We start from the raw sequence: 12,437 nt of genomic DNA, 5'->3' as shown, positions 1-12,437 counted from the left end.
CCAGACTACGTACTTCAGAATTTTATAATTCACAGTTTTTCTATTTGAATAAAGATGTACAACCCCATGGCTTCCTCTCAGATGTGATTACTTCCTTTTGTCACAGCCGAGTCTTATTCGCCACTGGTTAAGCATCCAGGTTTCCAGTTTGCCTCCCTTCTAAATTGATGATATCTCCGACCTTTTGCTATCAAGACATCTTTGGTGCACACTTTTGAGTGTTCCACATTCTTTCTTTCACCGGGTAATGCAGAATACGGCAGAAAGAGCAGGCACCTGGGATTATTATGTTCATTCAGTAATCTTGGGCATTTGGGCTTGAGAACTGTGCTCGTTATTCCTGCCAATTTCCAGACATATCTTCTGTACACACACGACTGTTGTCATAGACGCAAGCCCCTCAGCCTATACTGTATATTATTTGTTGTCGCTCAATCCCTTTACTGGTGAGTATAGGTGGCTCTGAAGGGAGGTGCTCTTTTACTCTTTAACACAGTTGTATACTCCGTACACACTTTGCTTTTCTTGCTTTAGGACACCCAACTTGGAACAATCAAATATCGTCAATTGTTTGCAACCTGCGCTATCTGACCATGAGTTCCTCCGTCCATTTCAAATTCAAATCTCAGAAAGAGCCCTCTAGGGTATCGTTTGATGGTACTGGAATCTCTGTTTTTGAGTTGAAAAGAGAGATTATCAGCCAAAATCGCCTGGGGGATGGCTCCGATTTTGATCTTGCCATTTATAATGAGGACACCAACGAAGGTACGTGGTCCGGGTCTCTTGAGTAGCATTATGTGGTGTTATCCCGCTGACGTGTGGTCTCTAGAATACGAAGATGATACTGCTATAATTCCCCGGTCGACCTCCATTATTGCTCGCAGGCTCCCAGCGTCAAGACCAGGTAAAGGAACCGCAGCTCGTTACATCTCTGGTAAAATACCGGTGACTGGGCGCCCATCCTCCCGGATTGAACCGAACGTTACGAGTCGCCCAGGAAGTGGTGGTGGCAATTTAAGGCCTGATTTGAACAGTGTGCAGTCAGAAGACGAGAAGATCAAGGCAGTTTTAAATCTTCAAGAATCTCAGTGGAGGGAGCAACAAGAGGATATGGCTACGTTCGTGCACTTTTTGATTAGCTGATATACCGAGAGTTTAGCAAGTTTCATGGGATTGTTAGCTGACGGTGGCCTGAAGCGCGACCCCAGTACCTTCCAACCGAAATCGAGGAACTTTTGCTACCGCTCCGGAGCATCCCCCTCCTCCAGGCTACTTGTGCTATCGCTGTAGGCAGAAAGGTAAGGGTGGAATATCTTTGGTTTGTGTGAAATCCCCGTTGACAGAAATACAGGGCATTGGATTCAAGCATGCCCCACCAATAACGATCCGAGGTTCGATGGTCGTTACCGTGTAAAGCGTTCCACTGGGATACCACGTTCCTTTCAGAAACAAGTAGACAAACCGGAGCCCCGTGCACTCGATGGCTCCGATGAGGACCCAAAGCTTTCTGGAGTCATGGTCAATGCCGATGGGGATTTTGTCATTGCTGAGCCGGACAAGGCGTCATGGGAACTATATCAAGAAAAGACTAGTGCCGCGACGGCGGCGGCGGCAGAGCTTGCAGCTATTGAAAATGGCAAGAATCTTCAGTCTCTTAATCTTCTTTGTCCCATTGACAAGCGATTATTCCTTGCCCCAACTAAGACTCCGTGTTGCAAAAAGACTTATTGCAATGATTGTATCACAAATGCATTGATTGAAAGCGACTTCGTTTGTCCAGGATGCAATACTGAGAGTGTACTACTCGATAACCTCTCTATTGATGAAGATGCGATTGCGAGAATAAAGGATTATGAGGCCAAATCTGTTGGAGTCTTGAAACAGGGAGACGCCCAACTCACTGGCGATTCTAAGTCCGATTCCAAAAGTATATCAGAGGATGCGTTAGAGCTTTCAAATGAGCCTGGACCGAAAAACACAAAAAAACGTCCCGCCAAAGAGCGAGGAGCGAATGAAAGCGTCGATTCCACAGCTGCCCCGAGAATGAAAAAACAAAAATCCGAGGAACGTTCAAACCTGGCTCAGGGCTCCAAGTTAGAATCTACAAATCCCTCAACTTCGTCCTTCAACCAACCTTGCAATTCTTTTGATTACCCAGCAAGAACGGAACAATTACAATCAGATCCGTTGGTCAACCAGGGCTTTCCAGCTTTCAATCCATATCCCAACACCGGAAATATGTGGAATCAGCAGCCCGCAGTTAATTATCTGCCCTCAGGACAGACAGGTTTCTACCAAGACAATATGGTTCATCCAATGGTTCCTATGGGTGGTCATGCCTCGCCTAATTTATTCTCGGCTCAACCCAACTCTCTTGTCTATGTGCCTGCTTCGAACCATTTCTTTCCACCATTCCCGGTCCAGCAGCCCCAAGGAATACCCCCCTTCTCTAACCAACAGCGCACAACTTTCAGTGAACCATTTGCCAAAGAAGAGGACAATGCCTATTTCCGACAACCGGTGAATCCACACCGTCATCAGGCGAAACAAAGGAGACTCAGGCCTAGTGATTACAGGGAACTTTAAGGGAGTCTGCGATATTCATTCAGTATTAGCGGCTCCAGGGAGTATGACTTCCGGACTTTACGCTATTACGGCTACGGAAAAAGAAATAAAAAATGTACATATATTGAACTCCACGTCAATTTGGCTGTAGTTTCAAGTATTAGACAGGCCAATACAGTCTTATGGTTCACCATTAAAATCCCGTTTCATTGCCTCTGGATGCATATCTACACGTTTCCCAAGTGCTGTTGTTGCTGGTGCATAAATATTTTCGGTGAAACGAACGGATATTGCCCGCCTTCTGAACCGCAAAACCAAGCGTAATCGAGGTAGATCAGAATATCACTTACGATACCACATACGGGTAATTTGAGTGTGCCGCATCTTTTTTTGCAGTTGAAAAATGCCGTACATCAGCGCCTCCGACGTTGGTGGGCCTTGAAACCACGTTAGTGGCGAGCACTTCATGGCCACAATGGTCTACTTACAGCCAGGCACGTATATATCCACAGGTACAATTCTGTCGCATCCTCGAGTAACGGAGTAGCTATAGTGATAATAACCGCCGCCATTCGCACAGCTCCCCATGCTGATCACCCACCGAGGGTCTGGCATCTGATCGTATACTTGTCTCAAAGCCGGAGCCATTTTGTTTGTCAAAGTCCCAGCAACTATCATGACATCGGATTGACGAGGAGAAGCTCTGAAGATAATTCCTAAACGATCTTGGTCGTAACGGGGGGTCGATAGATGCATCATTTCCACTGCACAACATGCGAGACCAAAAGTCATCGGCCATAATGAACTTTGCCTTGCCCAATTTGCGACCTGGTCAAGCGTCGTCCTGCAGAAACAGGATCGATAAGCGAATAGAGCAAACATATAATGATTTCATGGGTTATAGGAGACGAACAAGGCAAACTGCATGGCACCCTCCTTCTTCTGCTGGCTCGGAAGCGGCACTTCTCTTCGGTCTTTTTTCGTCTGAGTCATAGAGGATTGCGTTTGGGTTTCCAGGGAAGCCGAGGCCTGGGCAGATGAAGCTGTGGAAATCCAAGTTGGTGACAGAATCTGCAGCGCAGGGAGTACTGGCCGAGTTTTCACTACAGGCCGACCATAAGTAATTACGCGCCCGAGGGGTTAACGGGGAAACTGGTGTACCTTTAAATAGGGCCAATGCCCTTGCTCTATGGCAAGAATGCATAACTTCGCAGTGGTATATTCAGCTAGCAGCTGGCTCTTCTTGGGCAACCGCTTTGGGAGAGCTAGGGAAGGTTCCTCCTGGCATTGGAGAGATTGAGCCGAGCATGCGAGTTCATGTTCTCTGGAACTTCGGAAGTATGTAACTAATTAACGTTAATTATACTTAGTTAGTAATAGAGTTTAGGGTACGGTGTAACAGTATTGTATTTTGATGCAGAGAGCGCTGCAACAGCGCTGAGTGGAACACCACATCTACTTCGTACAGAGTACTCTGTACGGGGTACTCCATACCTATTAGCTTACTGGAGTTCAGGCACCATGTGCCGGTAACTACTCCACTGAGCGCAGGTAAGTTCCTCCATTATCTTCTTGCTCTTAGTTACTTCATCCCACAGACTCTGGCAAGTGAACATTCTGCGCCACTCAGGACTTTCTACCTTAACAATTAAGTATCTCTAGGGATTTTCTTTTAATTCACTTTTCCCGTGGGTTGACCAGTAATACTGTGCTCTGAAGTTGTGAAGCACAGTACTGAGTACATTTGATATCCAAAGCCCGCACCAAGGGTTATGTGAGATATCATACCCATTGTTTGGATGATTCAAATTGTTACCCATCTTTCTAAGCCCTTCACTATGTTTCACTCCAACTGACAGGCACCTTCAGATAGATCCTACTACTGAGGCCCCATAGCCTAGCCTTTTAATTTTGCCCTGCTAGACTGACTGGTTCCCATCGTACCTAGCCTCTAATTTGTCTATTACAGTGATTTCCTTCCTAGCAATCTCTTTCTATCAAGATGGCTGATATGCTTTCTATTCTGTTATCCTTCCCCCCACAGCCCCCTAAACCTGAAATTACATCTGAATGTGAATATAACCAAAAGGCTCGTGCTCTGGTTTCTCGTCTCCGTCAGATCCCCCCCAAAGATTTGACTGGACAAACCGCAAGCAAAAGTCCGCTTGATGTGAGTCTCCAAGAACTTAGTCCTCTCCAATCTGACTTTGCTAACTAGCTGATGATAAAAAGATTCTTGAGCCTGCTAAACAGTCCTTAGCCTACTTATTTCTCTTACTGGCTCACTATCAGGAATGGAGACCTACGGATAAGCAATCCCTTCCTGATAATATACGCCCTGGTGGTGGTATATGGTGCAAAACTGTAGCTTTTCTACACACATTTGACCCTGTTCAAGTGAGATATGCTGGCCTTGAATTCAACAGAATTGTTGAGTATGTGGCAAAGGCGGGTGAATTTTCATCACAGGTATGTTGGATGGAATGTTGCAGCCTCTTTATCTGTATTATTGACAAGGGGGAGAAAAGCCATGCGCAGTTGTTAAACCCATTCAGCAAGCCATACTTCGATTAGATCCCTCCTGTTCCACTTTCACATCTACTCATACAGTCTTTACACGACTATGTTTACTTGCACGATGCTATCTGCCCGCCATATGTATCCTGGACAGGGATGTTTACCACTTCCCAGCTGCTGTTGACAAGGTCTTCCTCAACCGATCTCAATTACTTCCATCTCAGCAGCATCCATCTAGCAATTCTTACATTACGCTATCTTCAGGATTGCCGGGGTCAATGAACTACAAAACACCTCTCGAATACTTTCTCTATGGCGCCATGATCTATATCGGCCTAAAGCGGTGGGGAAAAGCGCGACATTTCCTAGACATTGTTATTTCTACACCTACTAGTAGCTTTGCAAGCATGATCATGGTGGAAGCCTATAAAAAATGGATTCTCGTTAATCTTTTAGAGAAAGGCATGGTAAGATAATCTAAGCCCGTACCATTACACCTTGGAAATAACTAAATCAATACATCCCTTAGGTACCAGCCATGCCGCACACCGTCAACGGTTCGGTGGCAAAGGCATATAAGGCGCTGGCAAAGCCATACAGTGCTTTAGCCTTGGTTTTCAAAATAGGCCCCTTTTTAAGACTAAAGGCTGAAGTGAGTGCAGGGATAGAAATATGGCGTAGAGTAAGTTACTGTTAGGCATTTAGCGTATGGTGGCTTTTGAACTTCATCTCACTGGTGACCAGGATAATAACACGGGTCTTGTTTTCCAATTACTCGACTCTTTTTGTCGATTTTCTGTCCTTAAGCTTGAACGGTCGTTCGCAGCACTTTCTTTGCCAGATGTGGCGCGTCTATCCCTTAGTGATAGCGATGGTTGGCCTATGGAACTATTTGTGGCGGAGCTCCTCGCGACAAAGCGGTTGGATGCTCGCCTCTTCCAGAAATCACATCCTTCAACTCCAACTATTCTTCGTTTTGGCTATAACGACCACGCTATGAGAGGTGCCAACGAAGCCAGATTGTGGGATTGTTTGATGGAGCAAAAGGACCGTATGGACATTTTGTTGCGATGTGTACATGGAACCGATGTGAAGTTGGAACTAGGACGGGAGTACATCGAGGGTCTGAGAACATCCAAGTGGCGAAAGAACGGAGATGATAGCGAAGGTGGTATTCTGATGGGAGAAAATCACAGTGCGGTTGAATTTGAGGAAGATATCATGGCCGATTTACGGTAATGCTGAACACTATTGAGCATTGAGTAATAATAGCAACGAACTCGAAAATTCAACAGCATAGGGTTAGCTATAAAGGAGAAGCATTAAGGAGAGGTATTCCTTTAATCATGTAGATAATATATCGGCGGACAACTTTGACGGATAACCGGATTCTCTCAGACAAGTGGTAGTATCATTAACGTATGATTTTGATTAGCACTAACCACGAGATAAACGCATATTACTCTTATCCCTATGAAGCTGAAAACTCCAGATGTGATAAAACACCCCATCGTTACTGATTTCGGATAAGGGCGGGTAAGGTAGAAAGAAAAGAAAAGAGAGCCATCGAATTGATTTAACTACTTGCTTCACTTCCTGGACTGGGGGTAGGTCGAGATTCGACTCGGGGAACGGTAGACTCTGTGCCTGAGAGATTTGTCGGTGCGGCTTTAGGGTTTTTCGTATAGTAGTTGGATATGGCTGACTTAATTGCATCTTCTGCAAGCATAGAACAATGCACTGCGGAGTATTAGTATCATCAGAAGAAGTCTGGCGGGTCACTGGGCACACACGCTTTACTGGGGGTAAACATAGCTCCTTCGCTATCTCTGTATTGCGAATCTTCGCAGCTTCCTCCAAAGTCATGCCTCTCACGAGCTCCGTTAAGTAACTAGAACTGGCAATGGCACTTCCACAGCCGAAAGTCTTGAACTTTACATCGCTGATTGTATTGCTGTTTTTGTCAACGCGGATCTGAAGCTTCATTACATCTCCGCATGCAGGAGCCCCAACAAGCCCTGTACCAACATCCTGATCTGTTTTCGGCATTGATCCCACATTTCGAGGGTTGCTATAGTGGTCAAGCAGTGCTTTGAATGTTAGCCAGAGGAGTGTATTGAACTGGGAGATTGGGATGGAATAAGGCAGCTTATCTTTTTCGTGGTAGCTTCGGGAAATCTGTTGGGAAATGATGGGAGCAAAAGTCTTAGATGCTACAGTTGGTCGAATCGGGCGTCGCGAGAGCTGTCCAGCAGCCGCCCTAGAAACGGTCGTGATGGCTCTGCGAAACATTCCGGGGCGCTATGAGAGAGTAGGTCGGAACAGATACGGTGGCTCGGCAATCAAAAAGTCGGGTTTCGAGGTAGGTAATACCTAGTCACAAAATTCCGGATGATGATGGCTGTGATATGACTACTAAGAAGTTTCCAGTTTCGCCACTTTATGCCACACTTGCCCAGGGTTGGTAATGTCTTGTACAGTACTCCATACTCCGCCCTAGGTAACTAAATTACCATCTATGGCAAACATTAAGCTACTTTGCGCATTGCGTTTTTTCTTGGCAACCAGACCAATAGAAAAATGGGAAAGCAGCAGGAAATTGCGGCTCCTTTGTTATCCAGCCTGAGAAATAGGAGAAGATTTATTAATGAAAATTGGAAATTCAATAATGGCAGACTTGGGGTAGAGTCCTTTGCACACATTATTCCACAAGAATTGAATATGGACTCAAATTGCTGTTTCCTTGGCGAGACACCGTAACTCCGTATGAAAAACTTACCGCGGATTTGGGTCCTTGGGTTGGCTTTCGACACAGAAATGTCTTCATTATTCTATGGCCTATTCAGTGTAACAGCTAATAATCATCAGGAGAGAATGCAGATAGAAGTAAGAGAGAAAAAAAAAGGAAAAAAAAAAAAAAAAGAAAGGAAAGAGAGGGTGTACGGGGTACATCCTGTCTGTCAGCCTTCCCTTCCCCCTACCCCCACGATGATTACCAACTTGCGGTAGCATATCTGATTAGGGCCGGAGTTTTCCCTTTCAACCTGCTCCTGGATCAAAGCTCGAAGGAAATCCCGAGCCATGGATCTCTGGATGTCTCGTTTCTCCCATATGCGCTGAGCCTGGAGTTGGAAACAGGTTGCCGTAGCCATCAGGGGAATAGAGGCGGACTATAGACCAGGACACTTGATCAGCCTCGCGGACCATTTGACGAAACTGCACTTCGCATTCAATCCATCTCCTCTCATCTGCCGCCGAGGACCCTTTCACTAAAGCCGGTGAGCGAACTCGAGGGACTTCACAGGATGCTGTATCTTCTTGGTCGTGGGAACGGTCGATGATGATGGATCCGCCAGGCGAGAGGCACTTGCTTCACACTGTATCTCTGCATGTGCATAGGCGTCGAGATCGTCAAAATCCCAAAGGGCCAGAATCTTGTTAAATCTTTCACACTTATCAGACGGGATGAATGGTACAGCGATTTGGCCACCCAGGCTAGCATGCTCAAGGTATCGGCTGGCATGTCCGAGAATGCGGGCACTGATATTAACCCCGACGGCGCGCCCGTTTGCCAGCAGCTTTCTTGCTGCTTTGCCACCCATACTGGCCCACAGCCAAGTACAGCTCGTTTCTCATCTGGTTTATATCTGCGATCTATATAAAGCGTTCAACATCGAGGACATGATACTGGTACGCTGCGTGATAATGCGATGCAGAATTGCCAAATGTTTCTTCAGTTTGTTGTGGCGTGAACCCGTATTGAAACTGCGGAACAGGAACCAGACTGCTGGTGGATATAAATCCTGACCAAGGGAGAGAATCGGCCGTGTAGGAAGGAACTTCATCGACTCCAAGACAGAAATATCAGACAAAGGACTTGAAAGTGAAGCCACCGCGTGAGAGAGAAACCTTGCCGCTGAGGACAGAAAAGGGTAGAGAAGAGGGAACACAAAGTAACTTGTTGAGAGACAGAACAGCCTGATACAGTGAATGATGTGAAACTCTTCTGCTAGGAAGGTTATCACCTTACCAGATATATTTGAGCTAGATATTCTATTTGAAGGGGATAACACTCGATCTCTCATAAACAGACAAGCAAAACACGGGACCAATCTCAGGCAAGACAATCATGGCGCTTGAGCGATTTATATCCAATAACCACTTGAGAACGAAGACTCTTTGCTGCATGGGAGCTGGAAGGAAAACTATGCTATCTCGAGCGGCGACGGCCTGCCTGTTGGTGAACTCATATGACTTAGACACCTGATTGTTCTTCACAGGTTGTACAAGTGCAGTGATTGGTTTCCTTTTGACCGGGTATCTTCCCCATCTCCTTCAGGTTCTCCCAAGTTTTATCAGATGCTCTTTTGAAATCATGATTGATCAGACACTCTCGCATTTTGGTTGATAACTCCTGGAGAAGTAGCGGGAAGTAGTCGGATTCCTCCAGCTGAAGTATAAGCTCTTTTTGTGTGATATAAACATCCCGCTTCTTTCACATATGAAACATCCTGGCTCAAGCTCATCTGGGGAGAATTCGCATATCCACACTTGTTGTGGCTATTGGTTTCGAAAGTAAAGGTAGAAACATGCTTGGAAGCTTCCAACTAGCGAACATTTGTTATCCTTATGCCACTGTAGGATATGTTCGGTGAGATCAAACGAGTTGAGCCGGCCAAGTACATCCTTACTAGAAAGGCCCCAGTCTGTTGTTTCAGCAGTTCTTTCTCTTGACATCCTTTTTTTGATATCAACAACAATAACCAACTTTGTGCAATCATTAGAGCCCCTGAGCCATCTTTTAGCATCTTCAAACGCCTTCCTTGTAGTCTCGCAAATCGCATATCGCATCTTCAACAGAAATTAGAGGAAACTGCTTTCCGATCTGACAGAGACTTTCATCAAGAGCATTCTCATTTCCATTATATTCACTGCTGAGGCGGACACCTAACAATATACAATAGATTGGCTGTAGTGCAAAAGCTTGATAAGAAATCAAAAATTGACCAAAATAGAACAAGAAAAGAAAGAAAAGAATGCTTGGTTAGGCTCACCTGCAGACCTGATACAAACAAATTTTCGATGATCCGGCGACCATTCATGAATGGCGTCCATTGCAGCTTCATGCAAAGGAATAGCTGTAGATTTGATTCTCTCTGCGCGTCGTCCTCAATCCCGCGCACCTCCAGGTCCTTGTTGCTCCATTTTTGCCAGTCCCACAAATCAACCCTGAACTTCTCAATTGAGAATCTTCCAGCCAATGTCCTTGTAGCTCTGCAACCTTACCCAGGTCTGGGTCACCAATCGGGTTGGTCTTTGCGGGGATTTGTCAATTCGCGCTCTTGTACTACACTCCATCTTGTTGTTGTCCGCCGTAAATTGAGTTTCACTCTTGGGTTGAAAAAGGTGCAATGGCCGGGGTCCTCAGCATTCATCAAGTCTTTGAGCACTTGGCGTGGCGTGGGGCTTTGTAACTCGGAAAGGTTGTCGCTTGGTTGATGGAGCAGGCTTGCATCTAGCAGACGTTGCGAGCTGGTCGCGGTGTCGCCATTATACTTGAAGGTTCTGTTCCAAGACAAAGACGCGGAGTACAGCCTTCTTTCCCCCAAACAGCTGCCATTTTCCTTCGAGCTGGTTGCAAGAGCCTGAGCTATGCTGTATTCGCCTAGATACGAAATCTTTAGTCATTTCTCCCACAAAACTGCCAATTACTGCAGTCTATTAAGAATTTCCAAGCTAAAAGGGCCACCTCTTCCTCCTCCTCTCCTCCGCCGGCTGCTCTCCTCTTTGGTCAATCTCGCCATCCTAGGCCATTTTAGCTTTCAGGAAACCCCAAAGAAAGAGCCAGACAAAGGTAGAGTTCTTTGCATAATTAACAAGAAAGCCATGGATGAAAGCTCTGCTCTATTCAGTTTGACATAAAGAGAGGAAGTAAAAAGGAAATAGAAGAGAAAAAGAAAAATCGGTAGGTCAGGAAAGGTGCTTTTGCTAGCCAATAACATCTAGATTCTTCAGTGCATTCAAAGCGTAGGGATCATCTCCGTATAGCTTAGGATTAGATTTCTTCCATTGTCTACCACCTGGGAATATACTCCATTGTAACTGATAGAGAGTGACCAGAGAGGAGGAGAAGATGATGATGGCAGAGAGGTCGCAGAAATAGCATCACAATCTCTGCAAGATCGTAGCTCCTCTGCGAGATTGCAGTACTTATTCATAGCCATGATCATGCAGCATGTCATGTCGAGAGGAAAGCAAGTTAGACATTTCTGAATAGTAACCTGGAAGGCCCTAACTTATCAATGAACACGGGCAGAGTCCGAGTCGAACCACGACCTGATTTTGTTCGTGCACCGGCCCAGCCAGGATGGAGGATCTCAATATCGGCAAGCCCACATCACTCACTGGTGGGAAGGTCGGCCAAACATGCGGATCGAGCTTATGGAGAAGACCTTTGCGCGTTGCATTGCTGAACTCCGACTCTTCTAGACCACCACTACCAAGGGGGATTGGATTGGGATCTCTCAGTCTTAAATTGAGATGGGTTCAGGGCCGTCGGAAAATTCCTTCCCTTCCCGGTCCCAACGGTCAGTCTAAAATATTAAGTAGAGATATATGTTAACAGATTTAAAATGCTAAGATGCTGAAATTGAAAAAAACAAGACGAAAAAGATGAAGTACAGAGTACTCCGTACAGAGTATGAAATTTACCAATTTGGTTGGGTTAGTTACATTAAATTACACAAAGCCTTACAAATACAGAGTATGGAGTACTCCGTACTCCGTAGTTACAAGAGCTCTTGTCCACAATCTGTATTCCGTACCCCGTGCTCCGTTCTTGCTTTCAATTCTCAACTAGCGTACGAGTCATAAGTCAGATCAAAGAAGATCCAACCCTAGAGACTAGCTACATAGAGACTAGCGCCTTGCCATCTGCAAGCTTCCTATGGGTGGAACTACTCCGTGCTCCCTAACACACAAAATAACTACTTTGTCGAACCCTTTCTTTTCTTTCTGCTCTCTCACCTTTGACTTTGTACTTTTCTACTTTGTATTTTCTTTTCCCTGGAATGTCACCTGCTGTCTATAAAGAGATGATGGCCTATCACCTCCACCATAATCATGTAGCGATTTCCCTGAAGTAGATGTACGGAGGAACGTGTACAGCATAAACAGCTGTGTTTCCCCTTATCCCATCTTTAGTTTATCCCTAAAGGTAGGTCGGCTACGGATTTGGGCGATTAGAAGTGCTTCCACCACGATATGCAGGGTCCGAGTAGAACGTTATGTCGTTCCCGGCCATAGATCACATATGTGTCGTTGGAACCTTCGCTACAGAGTTGTGGCAGCGACTC

At 45.7% G+C, this 12,437-nt stretch overlaps 5 protein-coding genes across 5 annotated transcripts; 2 read left to right on the top strand and 3 right to left on the bottom strand.

Moving 5' to 3' along the window:
- Positions 1–56: 56 nt before the first annotated feature.
- Positions 57–2,586, top strand: D8B26_003662 (uncharacterized protein; the record flags this gene model as incomplete). The annotated part of the gene is made up of 4 exons (XM_003068119.2): positions 57–765; positions 830–1,118; positions 1,198–1,298; positions 1,352–2,586. Exons 1-4 carry the CDS (start codon positions 594–596, stop codon positions 2,584–2,586), a joined length of 1,797 nt encoding a protein of 598 aa, XP_003068165.1. The 5' UTR covers positions 57–593.
- A 73-nt stretch (positions 2,587–2,659) lies between these two features.
- D8B26_003661 (uncharacterized protein) lies at positions 2,660–3,871 on the bottom strand. The gene is made up of 4 exons (XM_003068120.2): positions 3,727–3,871; positions 3,479–3,668; positions 3,054–3,409; positions 2,660–3,002 (listed from the first exon to the last, which is right to left on the bottom strand). The coding sequence occupies exons 1-4, from the start codon at positions 3,767–3,769 to the stop codon at positions 2,908–2,910; spliced, it is 684 nt and encodes a 227-aa protein (XP_003068166.1). The 5' UTR covers positions 3,770–3,871; the 3' UTR covers positions 2,660–2,907.
- Positions 3,872–4,162: 291 nt separating this feature from the next.
- On the top strand, positions 4,163–6,474 carry D8B26_003660 (uncharacterized protein). Its single transcript, XM_066124222.1, has 6 exons — positions 4,163–4,339; positions 4,435–4,735; positions 4,798–5,034; positions 5,094–5,549; positions 5,612–5,764; positions 5,827–6,474. Exons 2-6 carry the CDS (start codon positions 4,568–4,570, stop codon positions 6,319–6,321), a joined length of 1,509 nt encoding a protein of 502 aa, XP_065980301.1. The 5' UTR covers positions 4,163–4,339; positions 4,435–4,567; the 3' UTR covers positions 6,322–6,474.
- A 1-nt stretch (position 6,475) lies between these two features.
- ISU1 (iron-binding protein) lies at positions 6,476–7,484 on the bottom strand. The gene is made up of 3 exons (XM_066124221.1): positions 7,236–7,484; positions 6,876–7,169; positions 6,476–6,822 (listed from the first exon to the last, which is right to left on the bottom strand). The coding sequence occupies exons 1-3, from the start codon at positions 7,372–7,374 to the stop codon at positions 6,659–6,661; spliced, it is 597 nt and encodes a 198-aa protein (XP_065980300.1). The 5' UTR covers positions 7,375–7,484; the 3' UTR covers positions 6,476–6,658.
- Positions 7,485–8,351: 867 nt separating this feature from the next.
- On the bottom strand, positions 8,352–8,684 carry D8B26_003658 (uncharacterized protein; the record flags this gene model as incomplete). The annotated part of the gene is made up of 1 exon (XM_066124220.1): positions 8,352–8,684. One exon carries the CDS (start codon positions 8,682–8,684, stop codon positions 8,352–8,354), a length of 333 nt encoding a protein of 110 aa, XP_065980299.1.
- Between the last annotated feature and the right edge of the window lie 3,753 nt (positions 8,685–12,437).

Source organism: Coccidioides posadasii, chromosome 2 (genome assembly GCF_018416015.2).
Source record: "Coccidioides posadasii str. Silveira chromosome 2, complete sequence".
NCBI classification, from domain to species: Eukaryota; Fungi; Ascomycota; class Eurotiomycetes; order Onygenales; family Onygenaceae; genus Coccidioides; species Coccidioides posadasii.
Note: the sequence above shows the minus strand (reverse complement) of the source record. Positions and strands in the feature narration are given on the sequence as shown.

Excerpts from the sequence above, each read along its gene's own strand:
- D8B26_003661 (XM_003068120.2), bottom strand. The coding sequence starts at position 3,769 with ATGCATTCTTGCCATAGAGCAAGGGCATTGGCCCTATTTAAAG. Across the intron at positions 3,669-3,726 it reads GGCATTGGCCCTATTTAAAG|TGAAAACTCGGCCAGTACTC; the intron begins GTACACCAGTTT and ends GTCGGCCTGTAG. Across the intron at positions 3,003-3,053 it reads GGATATATACGTGCCTGGCT|GCCCACCAACGTCGGAGGCG; the intron begins GTAAGTAGACCA and ends CGTGGTTTCAAG.
- D8B26_003660 (XM_066124222.1), top strand. The coding sequence starts at position 4,568 with ATGGCTGATATGCTTTCTATTCTGTTATCCTTCCCCCCACAGCCCCCT. Across the intron at positions 4,736-4,797 it reads CAAGCAAAAGTCCGCTTGAT|ATTCTTGAGCCTGCTAAACA; the intron begins GTGAGTCTCCAA and ends GATGATAAAAAG. Across the intron at positions 5,765-5,826 it reads GGATAGAAATATGGCGTAGA|GATAATAACACGGGTCTTGT; the intron begins GTAAGTTACTGT and ends ACTGGTGACCAG.
- ISU1 (XM_066124221.1), bottom strand. The coding sequence starts at position 7,374 with ATGTTTCGCAGAGCCATCACGACCGTTTCTAGGGCGGCTGCTGGACAG. Across the intron at positions 7,170-7,235 it reads CCGAAGCTACCACGAAAAAG|TGCTTGACCACTATAGCAAC; the intron begins ATAAGCTGCCTT and ends CATTCAAAGCAC. Across the intron at positions 6,823-6,875 it reads ATGTTTACCCCCAGTAAAGC|TGCATTGTTCTATGCTTGCA; the intron begins GTGTGTGCCCAG and ends AATACTCCGCAG.